The 25,565-nt window shown below is 45.8% G+C and overlaps 2 protein-coding genes across 2 annotated transcripts in view; one reads left to right on the top strand and one right to left on the bottom strand.

Moving 5' to 3' along the window:
• LOC137320909 (protein limb expression 1 homolog) overlaps positions 1-25,565 on the bottom strand; it is a 61,056-nt gene that overhangs the window by 26,659 nt on the left and 8,832 nt on the right. Inside the window, exon 2 of the mRNA XM_067982898.1 lies at positions 15,259-15,422. Coding sequence (XP_067838999.1) covers positions 15,259-15,422 — 164 coding nt within the window. The remainder of the gene's footprint in view (positions 1-15,258; positions 15,423-25,565) is intronic.
• Positions 1-25,565, top strand: part of LOC137320906 (centromere protein F-like) — a 346,288-nt gene that overhangs the window by 9,287 nt on the left and 311,436 nt on the right. The window lies entirely within an intron of this gene.

Raw genomic sequence — 25,565 nt, forward strand, 5'->3', positions numbered from 1 at the left:
CATTTGGTCCGTAGCCTTGTATGCTATGGCATTTCAAGTGCTCATCCAAATGCTTCTTGAATGTTGTAAACAATTTTACAACACCAAGTTATAGTCCAGCAATTTTATTTTAAATTCACAAGCTTTCGGAGATTTTCTCCTTCCTCAGGCAAATCTCCGAAAGCTTGTGAATTTAAAATAAAATTGCTGGACTATAACTTGGTGTTGTAAAATTGTTTACAATTGTCAACCCCAGTCCATCACCGGCATCTCCACTTCTTGAATGTTGTGAGGGTTCCTGCCTCCACAACCCTTTCAGGCAGTGAGTTCCAGACTCCAACCACCCTCTGGGTGAAAAAGTTCTTTCTCAAATCCCCTCTAAACCTCCCGCCTTTTACCTTGAATCTATGTCCCCTTGTTATAGAACCCTCAATGAAGGGAAAAAGCTCCTTAGTATCCATCCTATCTGTGCCCCTCATAATTTTGTACACCTCAATCATGTCCCCCCTCAGCCTCCTCTGCTCCAAGGAAAACAAACCCAATCTTCCCAGTCTCTTCATAGCTGAAGCGCTCCAGCCCTGGTAACATCCTGGTGAATCTCCTCTGCACCCTCTCCAAAGCGATCACATCCTTCCTGTAGTGTGGCGACCAGAACTGCACACAGTACTCCAGCTGTGGCCTAACCAGTGTTTTATACAGCTCCATCATAACCTCCTTGCTCTTATATTCTATGCCTCGGCTAATAAAGGCAAGTATCCCATATGCCTTCTTTACCACCTTATCTACCTGTTCCGCCGCCTTCAGGGATCTGTGAACTTGCACACCAAGATCCCTCTGACCCTCTGTCTTGCCTAGGGTCCTCCCATTCATTGTGTATTCCCTTGCCTTGTTAGTCCCTCCAAAGTGCATCACCTCGCACTTTTCCGGGTTAAATTCCATTTGCCACTGTTCCGCCCATCTGACCAACCCATCTATATCGTCCTGCAGACTGAGGCTATCCTCCTCGCTATTTACCACCCTACCAATTTTTGTATCATCAGCGAACTTACTGATCATACCTTTTACATTCATATCCAAGTCGTTAATGTAGACCACAAACAGCAAGGGACCCAGCACCGATCCCTGTGGTACCCCACTGGCCACAGGCTTCCAGTCACAAAAACAACCTTCGACCATCACCCTCTGCCTTCTGCCACTAAGCCAGTTTTGTATCCAAAGTGCCAAGGCACCCTGGATTCCATGGGCTCGTACCTTCTTGACCAGTCTCCTGTGCGGGACTTTATCGAAGGCCTTACTGAAATCCATGTATACCACATCCACTGCGTTACCCTCATCCACACGCCTAGTCACCCCCTCAAAAAATTCAATCAAATTAGTCAGACATGATCTTCCCTTGACAAAGCCATGTTGACTATCCCTGATTAATCCTTGCTTCTCCAAGTGGAGACTAATTTTGTCCTTCAGAATTTTTTCCAATAATTTTCCTACCACTGATGTTAGGCTCACTGGCCTGTAGTTCCCCGATTTTTCCCTACTCCCCTTCTTGAATAATGGTATTACATTAGCGGTTCTCCAGTCCTCTGGCACATCCCCTGTGGCCAGAGAGGTTCTGAATATATGTGTCAGAGCCCCCGCAATCTCCTCCTTTGCCTCACACAGTAGCCTGGGATACATTTCGTCCGGGCCTGGGGATTTATCCATTTTTAGGCCTGCTAAAACCGCCAATACCTCCTCCCGCTCGATGTTAATATGTTCGAGTATATCACAGTCCCCCTACCGTATTTCTATGTCTACATCGTCCTCCTCCATAGTGAAAACAGATGCAAAAAATTCATTTAGAACCCCTCCTACATCTGCCGGCTCCACACACAGATTGCCATTTTTGTCCCTAATGGGCCCTATTTTTTCCCTAGTCATCCTCTTACCCTTAATATACTTATAAAACATCTTAGGATTTTCCTTTATTTTGCTCGCCAGTGTTATTTCATGGCCCCTCCTTGATCTCCTAATTTCTTTTTTAAGTATCCCCCTGCACTCTTTGTACTCCTCTAGGGCTTCCTCCGTCTTTAGCCTTTTGTATCTGCCAAAAGCCCTCCTTTTTTTCCTAATCCATTCTCATATATCCCCTGACATCCAAGGTTCCCTGGAGTTCTTGGAACCACCCTTGACCTTTACGGGAACATGTTGCCATTGTATGGTCTCAATCTCTCTTCTGAAAGACTCCCATTGCTCCGATGCGGATTTTCCTACAAGCAGCTGATCCCAGTCCATTTTGGCCAGATCCTGCCTTATCCTATTAAAATCGGCCTTCCCCCAATTTAGAACCTTTATTTCCGGCCCCTCCCTATCCTTTTCCATGACCACCTTAAATCTCACCGAATTATGGTCACTGTCACCAAAGTGCTCACCTACTAGCACTTCTTCCACTTGGCCGGCCACATTCCCTAGAATTAGGTCCAGTACCGCCCCCTCTCTTGTAGGACTTTCTTCATGCTGGCTCAAAAAGCTGTCCTGGATGCACGTTAAGAATTTTGTACCCTCTAAGCCTTTTACACTCTGAGTATCCCAGTTAATATTGGGGAAGTTGAAATCCCCCACTATTGTTACCCTATTATTTGCACAATTTTCTGAGATTTGCCTACATATCTGTTCCTCTATCTCCCCCTGACTGTTTGGGGGCCTATAGTACACTCCCATCAAAGTGCTTGCCCCCTTTTTGTTTTTAAGCTCCACCCATATGGCCTCATTAGAGGAACCTGCTAATATATCATCCCTCCTTATGGCAGTAATTGATTCTTTAATTAATATTGCGACCCCCCCCTCCTCTTATACCTCCCCCTCTGTCTCGCCTGAAGATTCTGTACCCCGGAATATTGAGCTGCCAGTCTTGCCCCTCCCTCAACCATGTCTCTGTGACAGCAACAATATCATACTCCCATGTGTTTATCAACACCTTCAGTTCATCCACCTTATTCGCAAGACTCCTTGCATTAAAATAGATGCCATCCAGCCTTGCCCTCACATATTTGCCCTGTCTTCCAAGCTGACTTGTTTTTTTCTCTATATTTGGCTGCACATCACCCCCTATTGTAGCTCCACTCTGTATTCCATCCCCCTGCCAAGTTAGTTTAAACCCCCCCCAACAGTGCTGGCAAACCTCCCCGCAAGGATATTTGTCCCGCTCTGGTTCAGGTGCAACCCGTCCGACTTGTACAAGTCCCACCTTCCCCAGAAGCAGGCCCAGTGATCCAGGAAACTGAAACCCTCCCTCCTGCACCAACTCTTTAGCCACGCATTCATCTGTTCTATCCTCCTATTTCTATACTCACTAGCCTGTGGCACTGGGAGTAATCCAGAGATTACAACCTTTGAGGTCCTGCTCTTTAATCTGCTACCTAGCTCCCTAAATTCTTGATGCAGGACCTCATCTCCCTTCCTACCTATGTCGTTGGTCCCAATGTGGACCACGACCTCTGCCTGCTCACCCTCCCCCTTGAGAATGCCCTGTAGCCGCTCAGTGACATCCATGACCCTGGCACCAGGGAGGCAACAAACCATGCTGGAGTCACGTTTACGGCCACAGAAACGCCTGTCAGTTCCCCTTACGATAGAATCCCCTACCACTATAGCTCTTCCACTCTTTTTCCTCCCAGCCTGTGCAGCAGAGCTACCCCTGGTGCCAGGAAGTTGGCTGCTGCTGCCTTCCCCTGATAAGTCATCCCCCTCAACAATATCCAAAGCGGTATATTTGTTTGAGAGGGGGACGGCCACAGGGGACCCCTGCACTGCCTGCCTACTCCTCTTACTCTGCCTGGTGGTCACCCAATTACTTCCTGCATGTACAACCTTTACCTGCGGTGTGACCATCTCACTAAACGTGCTATCCACGACGTTCTCAGCATCGCGAATGCTCCTTAATGAATCCATCCGCAGCTCCAGTGCCGCAATGCGGTTTGTCAGTAGCTGCAGCTGGATACATTTCCCGCACACATGGTCTTGAACAGGTGCAGAAAATAATCAATAAGGCTAATGGAATGCTGGCCTTTATATCTAGAGGACCGGAGTACAAGGGGGCAGAAGTTATGCTGCAGCTATACAAAACCCTGGTTAGACCGCACCTGGAGTACTGTGAGCAGTTCTGGGCACTGCACCTTCGGAAGGACATATTGGCCTTGGAGGGAGTGCAGTGTAGGTTTACTAGAATGATACCCGGACTTCAAGGATTAAGTTACGAGGAGAGATTACACAAATTGGGGTTGTATTCTCTAGAGTTTAGAAGGTTAAGGGGTGATCTGATCGAAGTTTATAAGATATTAAGGGGAACGGATAGGGTGGATAGAGAGAAACTATTTCCACTGGTTGGGGATTCTAGAAGTAGGGGGCACAGTCCAAAAATTAGAGCCAGACCTTTCAGGAGTGAGATTAGAAAACATTTCTACACACAAAGGGTGGTAGAAGTTTGGAACTCTCTTCCGCAAATGGCAATTGATACTAGCTCAATTGCTAAATTTAAATGTGAGATAGATAGCTTTTTGGCAACCAAAGGTATTAAGGGATATGGGCCAAAGGCAGGTATATGGAGCTAGATCACAGATCAGCCATGATCTTATCAAATGGCGGAGCAGGCATGAAGGGCTGAAACGCCTACTCCTGTTCCTATGTTCCTATATTGCAGAATTGCTTAAAGAAATGTTCTACAATTTTGTCCGAATAGCTGAGTGCTGTGGCCCCCATATACATTGTGGCACAAATTCTACAGCATTCGAACAACAGCAAAACAATAGCTTGTGGCTTTGTTTACACTTTTCCCAGTGGTTGAGGGAAGTTCTAGCCAGTAAGCAGGTTCAACCACTTAACTCAGTGAGGCAAGATGGCTGTCAGTGCCTCCAGCAGAAACATTTACATTATCCTCAGGGCACTGTTAGCAGGAGCACCAGTGAATATCATGGGGATGAATTTCTGCGGGGGAGGAGGGGGTTCTCCCGCTTGTCCATCGTAACTTCAGCAGAAGAGCCATGGAAACCCCAGAAAAATGGTGTAAATGGTGTTTATCTTGGGTTTCCTCGACTTGTCTGCCAAAGTTACGTTGGACGAGCAGGAGAATCCCTGCGAAGTTCATCCCTCATCTCTTCAGGTGGGTCTCAGATTCACTATAGGCAACAATATTCCCACCAAGACTGGGCTGCCATAGGCTCTGCAGTGCATTAAATGAGAAGCATCAATTGTAGTATTTGTTCACATATATCTAAATGTCCCTGATCATGAATCACAGCTTTGAAAAAGTGCAGAACTGAGTTATTGTAAAAGTTGCAGTGAACTCACATTTCTGCTGCTGCATTTAATCTGTTTAAAGTTAATGGGGGAAAAATTGGATAGGGCCTGTTTTTGGGCGGGGTAGCATGATCCGCTATTACCCCTCGCCCAATGGTCCCTGCACAGGCAGGACGAGATTTTCGTCAGGCCTGAGGACTTACCTGCAATCTGCATTGGAAATCAGCGTTGAACGAAGATTCCATGCAATCCGCACTTTCCACCAGCAGGGGGAGTTCCAATCTCTTAAAGGCAGGCTGTCTGTTAGAAATCTCTTAAAGGTAGCTGGTACCTGTTATTTGCTGAAAATAACAGTCTGCTGTCTGCACAAAGTCTGAACGGAGATCAGACATCGCTCATGCATAACACAGATGCAGCTCCTGTCCCTATGTTTACAAACTAATGAGTTATGTTAAAACATTGAATAAAGGTTGTGGACTACTAAATCCCACGTCCTCCAATCTGCATGCCAGACCTCACCAATCTGCCGATCTGAGTTGGTACCAGGCCTGCGAGAGTGCATGCACCAAGGTTCTCTGCTGATGCAGGCATTGGTGCAAGAGGTGGACAGAAGGAGGGACATCCTATATCCACTGGGGTGGGGGTGGGGGGTGGTGGGTGCAAGAGACCCTCCAGGCATATAACCAAGAGGCAGTGGGAAGCAGTGGGGGACGAAGTCAATGCCAGGTGCACAGCATCATGATCATGGATGCTGTGCAGGAAGAAGCTCAATGCTTTGACATGAGTGCTCAAGGTGAGTGAGGTCAACTGTCAAGTAGCGTCTCCTACCAACTGCACCACGCACTACACCCCCCCATCCCCCACATACCAACTAACTCTTTCCATCAGTACTCAACCCTCTCACCCTTACACATTACCACTGTTGCAAGCCACCCACCCACAACTCACAGGCTACACACAGGCAGCTATTCAACCACGATAGGCACATCATCCAGACACACGTCCCGCTTTCTTGCAGGCAGGAGAAGCTGGCACATATCAGGAGGCAGCAAGTGGCGGTGGCATTTAGCCCCTCAAGCCTGTTCCGCCATTCGATGAGATCAGGGTGGATCTGTGACCTAACTCCATATACCCGCCTTAGCCCCATATCCCTTAATGCCCTTGGTTCACAGAAATCTATCAATCTCAGATTAAGAATTCTCAATTGAGCTAGCATCAACTGCCATTTGCAGAAGAGAGTTCCAAACTTCTCCCACCCTTTGCATGTAGAAGCATTTCCTAATTTCACTCCTGCATGTCCTGGTTCTAAATTTTAGGCTATGTCCCCTAGTCCTAGTATTCAAGTCTAGGAGACCTCCAAAAACAGTTACAAATGTCTCGGCAGCCAGAACAAAAAGTACAGCCATTATCCTGTAAATCCTGCATGTTCCCTTTAAATAGCACCGGTGAGGGGTCCTCCTGGCACTCTAAGACACGTTCAGATGGTCGGGGTTAAGACTGTGCGTTGAGTTGAGTGTTAAGTCCCAAAATGGCATCTATCACTTTAAATTAGCATTGCACACTGATTGAAGCCATTTTCTCCCTACTTTACATGATTGCAGCGTTCATTATCTGTGCCTGTGCTAACTCCTATACCAAGATGGCGTCTGGCGCACGTCACGCTGGAAACGTGTGCGCGCATCCAAGACGCCATCTTGGATGTCGGAGAGGCCGTGTAGCACTGAAACAACGGGCGCTACATTGCCCAATTTAGTGTCCAATGTGCCTTTAATAGTGCGGGCAGAAACATTATCCCAGAGATTACTCTTGAATGGAAATCCACATAAATTATCAATGCAAACTCCATCGTTGCATAATATCGTATTTTATTTATTAAAGATAATAGGAAAAACAAAGCTACTGAGTGCTCATGAAACATGGATTAAGCTGGTCCAGTTTTAAGATTCTTTTTCACTGCCAGCCATTCAGCATTTAGGTAATTATGAGTTAGAAACCAGAGTCTATAGGAGAGTTGCCAGAGTTTATTTTGGCTAAGATAAAACTGAATACTAAAGTAGAAAGTGGGGGCAGGGGAGAAGGCTTTAAATCCTGCCTAGAATTCATTATTTTTGTTAATATTGTGGGCATGTGCATTTATGAACACTTTTAAAAGAATTATTGTCATTCTCGAGGGCAATTAGGGATGGGCAATAAATGCCGGCCTTGCCAGCGACGCCCGCATCCCGTGAACGAATAAAAAAAATAAAAAAAATCCTTTCAAGACTTTTCAGGCAGCTCTTGTTCCTGAAAAGAGTCAGAAATGAAAACTTCAATTCCATAGCAACAATTTTAGTTAAGAAGGTGAAAGTTCACATAGCAGCAAATGCAATATCTACTGCAGCACAAATATTGCAATACTTTTCCCCATCAGTTAATAAATGATACTGCTGCTTTGAAAAACATGGTTAATGTGTTAAAATTGCTGCCTGTAAAATTGGTGACTTCACAGTAAGAGTGTTGATGCTCACATGAGAAGTCCTGACCCAGAATGATGAACTCATATCCACAAACCAATGTGTTTATTGTGCTGTATGTTGAGTCTCCTGTCCACAGTAAAAGAGTGATATACTAACAAAACACATAAGGTCACACCGTCTGCTTCAAATGCAGGTTAGATTTTGCTCTTTCACCTCTGAACTGCTGTAAATACTATTCCAGTATGATAGGATATATTTTTGCATTGCAATATAGTAATCAGTTTAATATTAGTTTTAAGTTTTCATAACTCTTTACATTTCTCCTCCAACCGTCTCCCCTCTTCTCCCAAGGACAATTATCTATTAAAAATCTTCCATATATTCTGACACTTTTTTGAGCTATGATTACACTTAACAATTCAGATCCCATCTGGAGTACTGCATTCAATTTTGGGCCTTGAACCTCAGAAAAGATATATTGGCCTCGGAGGGACATATAATGTATATTCACCAGAATGACAGCCAGGGTTTAAAGGGTTAAATTATGAGTCAGTTTGCATGAACTTGGCTTGTATTCCCTTGAGTTTAGAAGGTTCAAGAGTGATTTAATCAAGGTGTTTAAAATTATAAAGAAATTCAATGGGGTAGATACAGAGAAACTATTTCCTTTGGTGGGGGAATCGAGAACAAGAGGACATAATCTTAAAACTAGAGCTAGGCTATTTAGGAGTGAAATCAGGAAGCACTTTTTCACACATTGCCGACGTATTCTGCCCTCACCATATTTACTTACCTTAATTCAGGCACGGCAGATGGGCGCCCTCTTTACATCAAACAGTTGCAGCCCAATGATGGTCATCGGTGCCACGACTGCATTTTAACTTCTGGATTCGGGAGGCCCGCACAGGGCCAACTCTGACAGCTGAACCACCATGGGAATAGGCCATGGTAAGTTTAAAAGAATCTCTGGAATACTCGTGAGCCAGAAGGGGCAGGAGTGCTGCCCTTGGTCCCACAAGAAGTCTTTGGGACTCCCCAGCCCTCCCGGTGCCAGCATCAGCTTCCAAAGCCCCTGCCCAGTGCTATCTTTATGTTGGTACCAGTCTCTTGGATCCTCAGCTTCCTCAGGCTCCTGATTTGATTTTTACTCCCACTCGCCGGCCCTGACATCACTCCTGCCGGTTTCGGGCAGGAGACTGTCCTGGATTATTTAAATGAGGGCTATGAGTTAAAATGGCCCAGGCGTCACACTATACTCCCTGTGGGAGTTTCCAGATCTCGAACCTGACCTCCAACTTCGAGGCCCAAAGTCCCCCTCCACACAACTGTGAAAGCCTCATTTACAGATACTACCAGAAACTGGATTAAAGTTCCTTAAACCCACTTAAGAACATAATGTTGACATGTGTCAAGTTGGGGCTCGTGGTCTGGTCACGGTGGGGGGAGGAGTATAGCAATGGCAGGGGGTGGGTTTCTAAAAAGGGCTTTGTGACTCAGCTGTATCTATTTTAATTATTCAGGATTCATTCCTCAGGTCACTGCTGAGGAAACCCTTTTCTACACTTCTGGGCATAAAAGGAATTAATTCTTCTTATCAGATTGACACTCTTTCCTCCAGCCTCTCACTGTTTCTGTCCATCTGCCCTTAGCATCCACGCTTTTGCTTTCAGTTGCTACTGATGATCTGTCTCAGAGAAAACGCCTAATGTCACTCCTTTATCAATGGCACCTTGCACACCACTCCCACTGTTCCCAACCCCAAGATCTCCCTCCCAGTCCTCTCACATTCAGCAACCTTCCATCCCAATATTCCCAAAACCTGCCAGAGAATCCCAGATACTAACATAAAGCTCCCAGTCCACCCTTCTACCATGGTCACAACCAGTACCCCTCTCCCAGTACTCCAAGAGACTGGGATCCCTCTCCCGCTCCTCCCACACCTCAGGAAGTTAATAGAATGCTGGGATATACATTCAACACAAGAGTATAAGTCTACAGAGTTCATGCTAAGACTTTACAATTCTCTGGAGTTCTGGTAACCATGCTATATAAAAAAAGAAGTACAGGCATTGGAGATGGTGCAGAACTGAGCAAGAAGAATGATCACTGGTGTAAAGAAGATAAGATTTGAAGAAAGATTAAAGAAACTCAAGCTGTCAGGTCTATAAACGAAGTAGTTAAGGGGGAGGCTCACTGAGGTATTTAAATATTAAATGGCACAGATAAAATAAACCCAGTATCTTCCTTCAAAGTAAACCAGGAAAGTGGGACCAAAGGACATAAATTTATAGACAGCTTTAGGAAGAACTTCTTCACTCAAAGAGTGATAAATGTTTGGAATAATCTGCCAACAGGGCAGTACAGGCATTAGAATTTTTCAAAATACTGAGAAGGAATTGTTAGGAGGGAAGAACCTCATGGAACTGACAACGTTTTCTCCTTTAACTTGCATACAATAAAACTAGCTGTTATACTATTACTGATCATATAAACAGTAAAACTGGAACTCAGCAAAAATTTGCATGAACTGTATTAAGATATTACTGGGAATTTGCACACACAAATACAATATAAAAACTGATGCATGTGGATTTTAACCTAAAGAAAGTAATATCTGCAACTCCAGCTGGCAGATTGGTTTCCTGGGCTCCTGCTGCTCCAGATGGCCTGGCTGGGGAGTTGGATAATAAAAAGGTTCACCAGCAGGAAGAAGAAATATGGCTCCCACCAGCATTACTATCTGCTGCTGCCTGCTGATGTAAGATACTTCTGGTGACGATTATAACAAGGATCAATCAGAATTTCAACTGGAGACCTAAAAGGTTTTTGTTCATAATGAGAGACATTTGATTTAGGAAATCTATACCTGACCAATAGTACTGATTAGGTCATGGGTTAGAATAAAGTTTGTGGTCAATGGCACAGACAGAGGAGGCTCTGTTGGATGTGGGTATTGTATAGTTTTGAATTTTAAAAAAATGACCAAACCAGATTATCACAGCAAAGACCATCTGGAAAACTTTGGTTATGAAATAAAAATGAATTATTGTGAATATGGCAAATAATCTATGAGAGCCTGCATTGTATGACTACTCTTTTCCTAAGTAAACTGGTGGAATAATTCAACCGTTACAGTGATGAGTGAGTTATAAGCTGTAAGCAGAAAGGGATATTTGGGTAACGTGGAATACAATAGATTCTATTTACAACTCTGTGGAGCTGTACTACCCTATATATGGGAATTCCTGCACTCTGTAGGAAAATAAATACAGCTGTGGTCCACTGGGATACAAGAGAGGTGACAGGTGAGTCTTCATGTCCCAATAACAATAAACTAACAGTCTGTACTGGAGGCCCAGTGTCTCTTGCATTGGGAGCGCGATTCAAAAGCTGGGACAGCCTGTGTGACACTGAACAGGTAGAATATAGAAATGCTTGTAGGAATACTTACAGGCTCCCTAAAGACATAACCCAGCAACAAATTTGAAACTTTCAATACATGCATCCTATTACACAAGTGACATTTGTGCATTAAATGGCACATGCCGAGTGTAACCAGGTATAACTACTATAACTACTGTTTAGCAAAAATCACAATTTCACTACTTCTACACTGCCCTTACTGTGTTTTCATTCATGTGAAGATAAATAGATAAATCATCCAGAAAGTACAGGTGGGTGTATATACCATGGGCCCGAAATTCCTGGGTTGCTGGAGGGTAGAACTCGGCCATTACACACCTGCATGGCTGTTGGAATATGGAGGAGGAGCTGGATTTGGCAAGTTTCTGCACCATTTACATTCTGTTACAAATCCTGATAGAGAGTAGGTGTTTCTTACGTCCAATTCCCTTACTTCCTGCAAAGACTTTGGGGTTGTATCAGGGGGGCACCTACCCAGAGGTCACAGTTTTAAGATAATTGGCAAAAGAATCAGAGGGGAGATGAGGAAAAATTTTTTTACACAACGAGTTGTTATGATCTGGAATGGACTGCCTGAAAGGATGTTGGAAGCAGATTCAATAGTAACTTTCAAAAGGGAATTGGATATATGTTTGAAAAGGAAAAATTTGCAGGGCTATGGGGAAAGAGCAGGGGAGTGGGACTAATTGGATAGCTCTTTCAAAGAGCCGGCACAGGCACAATGGCCTCCTTCTGTACTGTAAGATTCTATGGGCGCTAAATTGGGCCGTGTAATGCCCGTTGTTTCGGCGCTACACGGCCTCTCCGACATCCAAGATGGCGTCTTATATGCGCATGCACGTTTCCTGCGTAACGTGCGTCCCCACACCATCTTGGTATAGGAGTTTGCGCAGGCGCAGATAAGAAACGCTGGAATCATGTAAAGTAGGGAGAAAATGGCTTCAATCAGTGTGCAACGCTGATTTAAAGTGATAGACAGCATTTTGGGTCTGAACGCTCAACTCAACACACAGTCTTAACCCCAACCATCTGAACGTGTCTTAGAATGCCTGGAGGACCTCCCACCCGCGCTATTAAAAGGGACCATGCAGGATTTACAGGTTAGTGGCTGGATTATTGCTTCTGGCTGCCGAGACATTTGTAACCATTTTTGGAGGTCTCCTAGACTTCAATACTAGGACGTGGGACATAGCCTAACATTTAGAGCCAGGGCATGTAGGAGTGAAGTTAGGAAATGTTTCTACACGCAAAGGGTGGGAGACGTTTGGAAGGCTCTGAATGTTAAATCTGAGATTGATAGATTTCTGTGAACCAAAGGTATTAAGGAATATGGGGCTAAGACGGGTTATGGAGTTAGGTCACGGGTCCACAATGATCTCATTGAATGGTGGAACAGGCTCGACGGGCTAAATGCCACTGCCAATTGCTGCCTCTTGATATCTGCCACCTTCTCCTGCAAGAAAGCGGGACGTGTGCCTGGGTGATGTGCCTGTCATGGTTGAATAGCTGCCAGTGTGTGTGACCTGTGAGTTGTGGGTGGGCGGCTTGAAACAGTGGTAATGTGTAAGGGTGAGAGGAAGCATCTGATTGGGAGAGTTGAGTACTGATGGGAAGAGTTTATTGGTATGTGGGTGATGGGGGTATAGTGTGTGGTGCAATCGGTAAGAGACGCCACTTGACAGTTGACCTCACTCACCTTGACCACTCATGTCAAAGCATTGAACTTCTTCCTGCACTGCATCGATGTTCATGATGCTGTGCGCCTGGCATTGACTTCGTCCCCCGCCGCCTCCCACTGCCTTTTGGATATATGTCTGGAGGATCTCTTGTCCCCCCCCCACCCTCCCCCACTGCGGATATAGGATGTCCCTCTTTCTGTCCACCTCTTGCACCAAGGTCTCCAGTGCATCAGCAGAGAACCTTGGTGCATGCACTCTCGCAGGCCTGGTACCAACTCAGATCGGCAGATTGGAGGATGTGGGATTTAGTAATGCGCAACCTTTATTCAATGTTTTAGAATCATAGAAGTTTACAACATGGAAACAGGCCCTTCGGCCCAACATGTCCATGTCGCCCAGTTTATACCACTAAGCTAGTCCCAATTGTCTGCACTTGGCCCATATCCCTCTATACCCATCTTACCCATGTAACTGTCCAAATGCTTTTTAAAAGACAAAATTGTACCCGCCACTACTACTGCCTCTGGCAGCTCGTTCCAGACACTCACCACCCTTTGAGTGAAAAAATTGCCCCTCTGGACCCTTTTGTATATGTGTGTAAACATAAGGATGGGATCTGCATCTGTGTTTTACGTGCACGATGTCTGATGTCTGTTCAGACTCCATGCAGACAGTAGACTGTTATTTTCAGCAAATAACAGGCACCAGCTACCTTTAAGAGATTTCTAAGAAACATCTTCCCTTTAAGAGATGGAGCTCCCTCTGGTGGTGGAAAGTGCAAATTGCATTGATTCCACATGCAAGTCCTGGAAAGGAACGCCGATTGCAGGTAAGTGCTCCCTTGAGACCAAACTTGCGTCTTGCCTGCCCAAGGTCCGTCGGGCGCGGGGTGCTACCATCGCCCAGAACGGACCCTTATCCAATTTTTCTCCCTATGATTCTATACTCCAGGAATTCTGCCCAGCACACTACCTGATAGTCCTGATCTCATGCTGCTGAGAGCAGATGTGGGTTCTGTGTTGGGCCTTCCAAAGGTTCCAAAAATTTTATAATCAAAGATAATCACTTACCGGAGAAGATTAATTACCTCAGAATGCAGGCGCTGGTTTCCTTATAGGGAATTATTTAAATTTCTTACCTTTTCAACTTATTCAGACCCTGAGTTCCCCCCATCAGGCAGGAGGGTGCTGCTTCCACTGACAACTCGAGCAGGGCAGCCCTGTCAAGCCTCTACAAGCATGGGCTGCTCACCCTGAATAGTAAAATGACCTTGTCGCAGGAGTTTGGGGATGGGGTCAACGGTCTGGACAGTCAGTGGACAGAAGTTCCACCCTGTTGCACTTCTGGCGGCAGAGGGGGAACGCAGCAATTTCAGGCCCTGTATATGCACAAGAAAAGCATCTAGAAGTGCTGTTTATTGTTATATTTATTTTTTGTAAGTTTTGCAATATATCCTCCACTTTTTAGTTCCTTTGTGCTATGCATCATTCCTGTTAAGCTGCTGCAAGTCCTGTGACAACACTCTGTAGCTGTCACTGAGGAGTGAGTGAGGAAACCCCCCTCTGATTTTTGCTCTCTGATATGAATCGCTTCACATCCACTCAACTCTTCCACTGACAGCCCAACCGAGTTTGTGAACTTGGGATGTGGGGAATGATGGGTATGACCAGAAGGTGCTCACCATGGATTATTCAATTTATCTACTTGTAGAGTAGTGGGCACACATCTCGTGGAATTCCCAAATTCTGCAGGAAAATTGGATCATAATCAGATATGGGTGTGAAAATAAGAATACCTGGCAATCTATAACGATATGTGACCGGACTCAGCTACTTCTGTGTGTTGAACCAGTTTGTTAACATACTGTAGGGTGTGTCCTTGTAAAGGTTAAAAAAAAACGTTTGGACTTTCTGCTTTAAATTACACTTTCACCTCATGTTACAATATCATTCCACATAGACAGACTCAATAAAGGGAGCCATCATCAACTTTATATTGACAAAGGAACATTTATCAGACTGAGAGGATTTAGTTTTACAGTACAAATATGTACAGAAAGAGAACCAAACAGATCTCCCTTTTGTCTTGACCCTGATGAAGAGAAATTGTTTTTAAAAAACTAATGTCTGCTGCTAGGCAGCATCTTCTGACAAAGACCTTGTAATAATTATAAATTTAATGTAATAGTTTGTCAGCATCAAGTATCATGGCAAATGTCAAGGATGTTAATAAAATGTTGAATGGCAACACATTACTGATTTGATGGGTTGAATGGCCTGTGGCTGTAACATTCTACGATTCAATGATATTTTCATTCAGCCAGCACTTTGGAGATGCATAAAAATCCAAGGAGAGTGTAAGAGTACTTGGAAAAAAAGTACCATTGTTAAAGTACGGACTATAACACAATGTACTTGTGTAGTGCTAAATATAATGTAAGTGAGTGTTACCTGGAAGCTGCCAAAGCAACTGCCTCCTGGCAGAGTGACATAACATACATATGGAGCAACAGGGGAATGCACTGACTCGTACACCACAAGACTTCCATTCTTAAAGACAGCTCCTTGTTTTCTCTTCTTCTCCCAAAACTCCTGCAATGTTTCTACCACATTCACTGTACAAAAACAAAACAAGGGACATCTTAAAATGTTTAGGAAAAGGCAGCAAACATATTTCTTATTCTCGCCTAATGAATTTTTAATAGATAAACCAATTAAATAGGAACAAATGTAATTTATTCTTTTGATTTGAATATGAACTATTTAGGTTATAACATTTTAAGACAGAGCAATGCACAGTGAAGTTTGTATTACACACACCCTTTAAACCTGAACAACTAGTTGCTGAAAATGACTGCTGAATACAGGTGACAAATACTTACACTCGATGGTCTGGTTCCAGTTTTAAACAATGATCATGATTACACTTTAATGTGAGCCTTTAATTCATGGACTGGTTCATCACAGAGTGCCAGGATAAGGTTCATTGCTGTGATTCCTCCGCACAGTGGGGTAAAAATTGATTATGGCCTATTTTCGAGCGCATAACCAGTGGCCTGTCTTCAGTGCGCACTGAAACGGAAGGCTTGAGGCCAGACGAAATTCAGCCTTTGACCTGATTTACATTATTTGGGCAACGCACCTCCACAGGCAGCTCACCAATTTTGAATAGATGAATGTCAGGCTACTTGCTTTGCCGCTGGCAGCCCTGAGGTAAGTTCTGGAGGGGGCGGGGCGGGGGTTGGGGAGTGGGGGTGTTGGAGCAGCAACGGGGGTGGAGCTGATCGCGAGTTCTGTGAAATCAGGGGAGCACTCCTGCTCCTCCTGGCTCTACAGTAACGTTTTTGGAAAATTTGTATATTAATAACTGACCTCATGTTGGTGGCCGCTGCTTAGGCCGCAGCAGCCATTGAAGAATCCTGAGCGAAGCAGGCCTGGCACAATCTAATTTCTGCGAGAGTGCCTAAAACAGGTGTTAGGTTTCTCAGTTGCATATGCAAGGGATGCCTGAAAAATGCCCTGACCCAATATCGGGACAGATGTCTTTCAGGTGTCCTTCGGGTGCAGGACATTGGTCCCCAAAATTGGCTTTTGTTTCTTGTAAAACAGGTGCAACGAGGTCCAGTTTCTATCCCACTAAATTACCAACATTGTCATGTCCACAAAGGCGAGGCACTTCTGTGCAGATAGGGAAAGTAAATTGCAGGCAGAGCCAGTTCCACGCTGTTCTCATGCATTCCCTACAGCCAGTTTGAAAGGTATTGGCCTATGAACAGTTCGTGTGGTCCCTCTCTCGGATATGGATAAAATGTGGCATGTGTTAAATGAAAAAGTTGGGGAGAAAAATTTGCAAGTAAGATTTGTATTTCTATAGTGCCATTCACGACCTAAGGACGTCCCAAAGTGCTTTACAGCCAATGAAGTATTTTTTGAAGTGTAGTCACTGTTGTAATATAGGAAACATGGCAGCCAATTTGTGCACAGTGCAAAAAGATGATGGAGTCATGTCCTCACAATTAAAAAAACCCTGTTTAAATCTGAAATCCTCCCCTCTACACCATTTCTTAAACCACATATTGATGCCTCTAATCTCCCTCTCCCTAGATACTTCCTTTCAGGTCTTAGTCTTTAGCTTTGATTCTAACTTTTCAAACCCCCCCTGCAAGTCCTTTATTGTGCTTTTTCCTAGATCATTAACCACAACTTTTGGCTGCTTATCTTCCCTTCCCAAAAACTTTTTCACCTTCTTTTATGTTTCTTACGCTGGCACCTGGAAGGCAACACACTATTCAGGACTACCAGTTGTGGCTGCTATCAACCCCCCAAATTATGGCATTCCCACAATTAATATTCACCTGTTCACATTGTTGGTGTTGCCCTTTTTACTCTAGGTAATCATTTGCTTCACAGTGCCATGGTACTACTTGTGGCTATTCTCCCTTCTGCTCACAGTGATTTTTATGCAAATTATGCAAATACGTTATCTGAATGTTAAGCAAAGTCCTGTCCTAATCTTCCCTTACATGTTATAGGATTCTTGTCATAGTTCTGCAATGCAGGAGACCAGTTCCATAATATATTTAAGTAAGAACCAGCACTATCTGTCAACCCAACTTCTAGATAAATTTGAAATTTGAATCCTATGAGTTGCGTATGCCCCGATTGAGATCTATCTGACTCAGTGCTTCCCTGGGTATTATCTTTACCCTCTAGGCCATCATGTGAACCTTAACCTTTTTTTTAATGAATTTTTTGCTTATGGCATCAAAGGATGTTGGTACGAGGGAATGGAACACTTTTTATTTCAGGACCCCATTGTCTGCACCAAGCACTCCCAGCTTAGTTATAGTGCACCAGACACAGAGTAAAGCTCCCTATACACTGTCCCAACAATGTGCCTTAGCCCAAAATTCATAAGTGCAGCCCTTACTGCAGCAGTGTGAACTTTTCCACTTCCCATACCAGCCATTCTTATGGCCTTTCTGTTTGAGATTATCAATTTAGTGGCACTTTTATGAACTCCCACTGTGGTAGTTTCCATTTCCCACAACAGCCATCCTTGTGGCCTCAATGAGTGAAAGGGCCCGATTTTAGCAGGCCTGCGGGTTCTCGGCGGATGGGCTAGCAGGCGCGGTGAAATTAGTGGGTTTCCCACGCGATCGTAGCAGGCAAACCACTAATTGGATTCACCTACCTGCTCCTCCGGGTTCCCCGCTGCTGATCTGCGTGTCGGGTGGGCTGCGCATGCGCAGTAAGATCTGTCAGCTGGAGGCGCTCTATTTAAAGGGGCAGTCCTCCACTGACAGATGCTGCAACCAATAGCAAAGATGACTGCATGGAGCAGCCCAGGGGGAAGGCTGCTCCCAGTTTAATGATGCCTCACCCCAGGTATCAATACATGGGGTGAGGAGGAGTGGGAGGACAGAGATCTTCCACTCGGTGGGCAGGAGGAAGCGGCCCGCCTCTGCCACCAGGAAGGCCTGGCTCGAGGTGGCAGAGGGGGTCACCTGCGCCACCAACATATCGCCCACCTGCACACAGTGCAGGAGGCGGTCCAATGACCTCAGTAGGTCAGCCACAGTGAGTACACGTAGTCTTTCCCCTACACTGCGTCTGCCACATCACTGCCCCCACCCCACATCTCCTTTGGCACTGCCAACACTACTCTGTCACATCACCCCTCATACCCATTGAAACCCCATCCTCATCTTACCTGCACCTATTCACCTCGCCAGTACTCACCCCGCCACTACCACGCAAACCAATCCTCATACAATCTCATGGCTCTATCCCATACTCACCCTCTTGTGCATCTCTCTCACGGCCAGCCTCACTCAACCTGCCACCACCTGTGCTGCAGCCACAGGGCATGCATTACATATGTGCAGTAGGCAGCGTAAGGCAAACGTGTCGTGAGCATGAAGGGGATGCACAAGGGTGTTTGAGGGTTTGTCATGGTTGTTACTTATATTGAATTTCAGAACAACTCACATCACACATTATATTGGCACCACTACTGCCATGCCTTCGCGAATCCTGTCCGGTTTGTGCAATAATGCCCGCTCCTGGGTATCACTATGAGGACCCACCACTGATGCCGCCCATTGTGTCACTGCAGAGTGGGTGTAGGTGTATTTGCAGGGCTCTTCTGCGCAGACGACTGAGAGACATCGGCGATGTCCCCGGTTGCATCCTGGAAGGCTGTGGAGGAGAAGTTCGGGAGGGCAGTGGTGACTTTGACACCGACAGGTAGGAAGATGGTGCACAGGCCAGCCAGGAGCAGCTCGGCATGAAAGAGGCTGCAGATGTCCACGGCTACATGTCGAGTGACTGAGCCTCCGTGTGCACTGCTGCTCAGAGAGGTCCAGGAGGCTGAGCCTCGGTCTGTGGAACCTGTGGCGAGGGTAGTGCCCTCTGCGATGCATCTCTCTCTGTGGTTGCCCTCCCTCCTGCTGTACAGGTGGATGTGTCACAGCACTCTGTTGTGGAGCTCCACGTGTCAAAGGTGGACGGCGTGGATGGCGAGGCTGGTGATGCTGTTCGCCCTCCGAGGAGGTCATGACTGCAGCTACGGCGGCCCCCATCTGCAAGATGTACATCTGAGGGGGTCCGCAAGGTAGGTACATGTCTCCGGACCCCGGGGTAAGTGTGCAGGTTGGTGACTTTGACCGTCAGGAGGAGGGTGGTGGAGGCCAAACTTTGTCCCAAGTGACAGAGTGGCCTCCTGCAATGGGTGAGGGTCTCCCGCCCACCTGTCAAATGGACCTTTGCAGCTGCCACAGGCTGACAGCTGCAACACGTCCATTCGAGCTGGGAGTGTTTCCCCCAGTGTGGGAAACAGTCCCATGTTGTTCCAAAATCCCACATAGTCCCTTAATCAGGTCAGTGAATGACCTGAAATACCTAACTAAATATTGTCAAGTGGCATCCCGCTGGCTTTAAATGCCTGCGGGATTCCCACCAGCGGGGGCTGCGCGCGCGCGCCGGCGCGTCAGCGGGGAACCCGGAAGTGGGCGGGATCGAGACGGGATCCGGTCCCGCTCCTGGATTTCCCGATTTTCGGGGCCCCCCCGCCGAGAATGCACCCGATAGCGGGTGGTAAAATCGAGCCCCTGAAGTCCAAATCATGTATTCATCACTTCCTAACATCAGCCACACCATTTACTATCATATACCTCTATATGGTCACTTCTCAGTTGTCTCCTTTCAAGGCTAAAAAGGTAAACCTGGTCCATTGTCTGAGAAATTGAAAAAATACAGGCACAAAAGACATGGATATGTGATTCGGGTCACAAGGGTGGTCCATTGTTACACCCCTGGTTAATGCTGTCGTACAAATAGATATAAAGCAGGTGTGTCAACTTCCATAAAAGTTGCTCAGACTTCTTACAGGTGCGACTGACATCATTCAACATAAAGATATTTACAGCAGATCCTAATTTATAACACAGGGGCCTAAAATCGTGCTAATGTCCAGGGAAATACATTTCCATAAAGCAATTATAAGAATAAGCTCAATATCTCACCATGCAAACTTTTAAAATATGCCATTTTTACTGCATTCTGTTCTGCTGAAATTATATATTTTCACCGGAATTTTTCTAGAACGCTTATGAGTGGAACAATCTTTGAAGGGCAAAGTCCATTTTTTGGACTGGTTTAGTTCAACTGTTTTCGACAGTTTTTATTTTGTGCACAATACCATATTCAATGTATTATCCATATTAAAATGTCATTTATTACAGTTAATTGTAATCATCCTGTTACAATTAAGTTTTTTGTAGCACCATCTCAATGGTTTCATAGCACATCCCATAAGCAGACCTTGTTCCCTACAATCCGGAAGCTAACAGTTGTGTTCATTTGGTTTAAATGTAGTCTTGCACCATGCTGACACCATCACTTTGGATCAGCAGAATATTAACTGCAGACCAGAGCTTTTGCAGGCTAAACAGTGTAAGCCTTGGCTCAGTGGTAACTCTCAGGTCACTATGTCAGAAGGTTGTGGGTTCAAGTCCCAATCCAGGACTTGAGCACATAATCTAGGCTGATGATTCGGTGCAGTACTGAGGCAGTGCTGTACTGTCAGAGGTGCTGTCTTTCAGATGAGATGTTAAATCAAGGTCCTATCTGCCCTCTCAGGTGGATGTAAAAGATCCCATAGCACTATTTAAAGAAGAGCAGGGGAGCTGTCCTGGTCAATATTTATGCCAACCAACATCACTAAAACTGCTAACTGGTCACTAATCTCATTTCCTTTTATGGGATCTTGCTGGTCTTTCACTGTGTACACCAAAATAAGTTGCCATCAAATGGCCTCCCATCAAAGCTATGTTCATAATTATTTATTTTCCTTTCAAGTTGCTCTAGCCATTCTGTAGTTGATGGTTGACCCTGTGACTCTTTTACTATTAATTCAATGATTCCCCAGGCTCTGTGGTCTCTCCCACACTGTTCCTTCTTCATGGGCTCGATGTTAGCAGGGCTGCGGGTTCACGGCGGGGGGGGGGCTATTGGGCACCTGGGTAACGCGCCCGGTGAAATGAGTCTGCCCCCCGCACGATCGCAGCCCAATTGGATCCACTTACCTGTCTTCCGGGTTCCCCACTGCTGATCTGCGCGTCGGACGGTCTGCGCATGTGCAGTAAGCTCTGTCAGCTGGAGGAGCTCTATTTAAAGGGGCAGTCCTCCACTGACTGATGCTGCAACAAATAGAACAAATTACAGCATGGAGCAGCCCAGGGGGAAGGCTGCTCCCAGTTTAATGATGCCTCACTCCAGGTATCATTGGATGGGTGAGGAGGAGGAGGGGGAGGACAGAGATCTTCCCCCCCCGGCGGGTGGGAGGAAGCGGCCTGCCTCTGCCACCAAGAAGACCTGGCTTGAGGTGGCAGAGGAGGTCACCTGCACCACCAATATATCGCCCACCTGCATACAGTGCAGGAGGTGCTCCAATGACCTCAGTAGGTCAGCCAAAGTGAGTACACTCACTCGTTCCCCTACACTCCATCTTCCACATCACCGCCCCCACCCCACATCTCCTTCTGCACTGCCAACACTACTCTGTCACATCACCCCTCATACCCACTCAAACCTCATCCTCATCTTACCTGCACTTACTCACCTCGCCAGTACTCATCCCGCCACTACCACTCAACCCAATTCTCATACAATCTCATGGCTCTATCTCATACTCACCCTCTCGTGCATCTCTTTCACAGTCAGCCTCACTCAACCTGCCACTACCTGTGCTGCAGCCACTGGGCATGCATCACATATGTGCAGTAGGCAGCGTAAGGCAAACGTGTCGTGACCATGAAGGGGATGCACAAGGGTGTTTGAGGGTTTGTCATGGTTTTTACTTATATTGAATTTCTGACCAACTCACATTACATATTATATTGGCACCACTACTGCCACTTCTTTACGAATCTTGTCTGGTTTGTACAATAATGCCCTTTCCTGAGGATCACTATGAAGACCCACAACTGATGCCACCCATTGTGTCACTGCAGAGTGGGTGTAGGTGTATTTGCAGGGCTCTTTTGTGCAGACGACTGAGAGACGTTGGCGATGTCCCTGGTGGCACCCTGGAAGAGGAGAAGTTGTTGAGGGTAGTGGTGACTCTGACAGCGACAGGTAAGAAGATGGTGCTCGGGCCAGCCGGGAGCAGTTCGGCATGAAGGAGGCTGCAGATGTCCACGACTACATGTCGAGTGACTCTGAGCCTCCGTGTGCACTGCTGCTCAGAGAGGTCCAGGAAGCTGAGCCTCGGTCTGTGGACCCTGTGGCGAGGGTAGTGCCCTCTGCGACGCATCTCTCTCTGCGGTTGCCCTCCCTCCTGCTGTACAGGTGGATGTGTCACAGCACTCTGTTGAGGAGCTCCACGTGTCAGAGGTGGACGGCGTGGACGGCGAGGCTGGTGAGGCTGGTGATGCTGTTCGCCCTCCGAGGAGGTCATGACTGCAGCTACGGCGGCCCCCATCCGGAAGATGTACATCTGAGGGGGTCCGCAAGGTAGGTAAGTGTGTCCTCACACCGGGGTTGCGATTCCAGGTCGGTGAATTTTATTGTTAGGAGGAGGGTGGTGGAGGCCAAACTTTGTCCAATGTGACGAAGTGGCCACCTGTCGAATGCACCTTTGCAGCTGCTACAGGCTGCTGGCTGCAACACCTCCGTTTGAACTGGGAGTGTTCCCCCCAGAATGGGAAACAGTCTCAGTTCAGTGTAAAATCCCACCCCTCCTAATTAAACAGCTCAATCAGGTCTGTAAACGACCTGAACAAGCAACATAAATACTTTCAAGTGGCATCCCGCTGGCTTTAATTGCCTGCGGGATTCTCACCTGCGGGGGCTGCGCGCGTACGCCGGCGCGTCAGTGGGGAACCCTGAAGTGGGCGGGTTGGAGCCGGGCTCTGAACCCGCTCCGGGATTCCCTGATTTTCGGAGCCCCACCGCCAGGAACGCACCCGATAGCGGGTGCTAAAATGATGCCCCATATCTGTGACTTCCTACACTCATTATCTAATCCTATCTATTGTTGCTAATGATTCCATGCAATATTCATCAACCTCTTTCAGATTGTATTCCATTAGTGCTCACAATCTCCAGGCCTGTTTCTGTGCAATGGCTGAATCACTACATCTTATCCTCCCCGTGCCATTGAAGATCTTCTTTCTTTCAATTCGTCAGACACTGATTTTTCATGTTTCTCACAAGTCTAATCCAGCGCTACCACTTCTAATCGGTGATGACACCTCGGTTAGTCCTTCCACATTGATCAACATTCTTGACCTCACTATCTTCTCCGACCTCAGGTAGAACTTCCAGATCTCCATTGCAAAAACAGCTTCAAAGAAGCCTAGTTTCCTCTTTCATGCCAAACACCTCTTTTCCCATCAATCATTCTTAACTCTCTATAAAGCTCTTCTAGCACCTCACACACACTTATAAGAAAAAAGGAATCTCTCTCTCTCACACACATACTCCCCCTAGCATCCAACATTATTGTTGCATTTTTTCTAGTCCTTTTCTACTTTATTAATCCTATCATGGTTATTGCTGCTCTGAACTTCTCTAATTTGTTCCAAGCTGCAAAGATGCTGCCCTAGACTCTCTTCCTCTCCACATCTCCACTGTGCTAAAATCAAAGCATGTCACACAGCCTCTTGCCCTAGTTCATTTTTTTCCTGGCTCTTAAAGCTGTGCAACATCTAACCTCAATTAGTACTTGTTACCTTTGCCAGTTGTTCCCTATTCATACAATCTTCAATTTTTTAAACTATCACCTCATCTTGTCTTTTATGTTTTTACAACTTTGATCACCCCTCCTAATATCTCCTTCTTTGGTTTGGTGTCGATTTTTGTCTGATTGCACTTCTTTGAAGTGTCTTGGGATCTTTTTCTATGTTGAAGGAGCTATATAAATGAAAGTTGTTGTTGGATAGTGGTGCTGTCTTGCACTATGGGCCTTATCGCTGAACCTATAATTATCAATAAAATAAATCCATCAAAACATTCACTTATGAAAATAACATTTTTGCTTAATAACAAATACTCCAATGGTTTTTAACAAGAAATTGAAAACTGCATGCAAAATAGTTTGCATCTAAATGATCAGCAATACTTAAAAAAAATTACCCTCAATGACCTGCTCCCCCAGACTTGCCTGCTCTGAGAACAAAGTAAGACCTCCATTAACTGTTGATTGTTTTCTTAGAAACATAGAAACATAGAAAATAGGAGCAGGTGTAGGCCATTTGGCCCTTCGAGCCTGCTTCACCATTCAATATGATCATGGCTGATCCTTTATCTCAATACCATATTCCCACTCTCTCCCTATACCCCTTGATGCCTTTTGTGTCTAGAAATCTATCTAGCTCCTTCTTAAATATATTCAGTGACTTGGCCTCCACAGCCTTCTGTGGGAGAGAATTCCACAGGTTCACCACCCTCTGAGTGAAGAAATTTCTCCTCATCTCAGTCCTAAATGTCCTACCCCGTATCCTGAGACTGTGACCCCTCGTTCTGGACCCCTCGGCCAGGGGAAACATCCTCCCTGCATCCAGTCTCTCCAGCCCTGTCAGAATTTATATGTTTCAATGAGATCCCCTCTCATTCTTCTAAACTCGAGTGAATACAGGCCGAGTCGACCCAATCTCTCCTCAGACGACAGTCCTGCCATCCCAGGAATCAGTCTGGTGAACCTGCGCTGCACTCCCTCTATGGCAAGTATATCCTTTCTTAGGTAAGGAGACCAAAACTGCACACAATACTCCAGGGGTGGTCTCACCAAGGCCCTGTATAACTGCAGTAAGACATCCTTGCTCCTGTACTCAAATCCTCTTGCAGTGAAAGCCAACATACCATTTGCCTTCCCAACTGCTTGCTGCACCTGCATGTTTGCTTTCAGTGACTGGTGTACAAGGACATCCAGGTCCCTTTGTACATCAACATTTCCCAATCTATCACCATTTAAATAAAACTCTGCGTTTCTGTTTTTCCTTCCGAAGTGGATAACTTCACATTTACCCACATTATACTGCATCTGCCATGTATTTGCCCACTCACTCAACTTGTCTAAATGTCTAAATCGCCTTGAAGCCTCTTTGCATCCTCCTCACAACTCACAATCCCACCTAGTTTTGTGTCATCAGCAAACTTGGAAATATTACATTTGGTTCCCTCATCCAAATCATTGATATATATTTCCCTTTCATAAATCCATGGTGACTTTGTCTAATCCCATTGATATTTTC

This window comes from Heptranchias perlo, chromosome 4, assembly GCF_035084215.1.
Source record: "Heptranchias perlo isolate sHepPer1 chromosome 4, sHepPer1.hap1, whole genome shotgun sequence".
NCBI lineage: Eukaryota > Metazoa > Chordata > Chondrichthyes > Hexanchiformes > Hexanchidae > Heptranchias > Heptranchias perlo.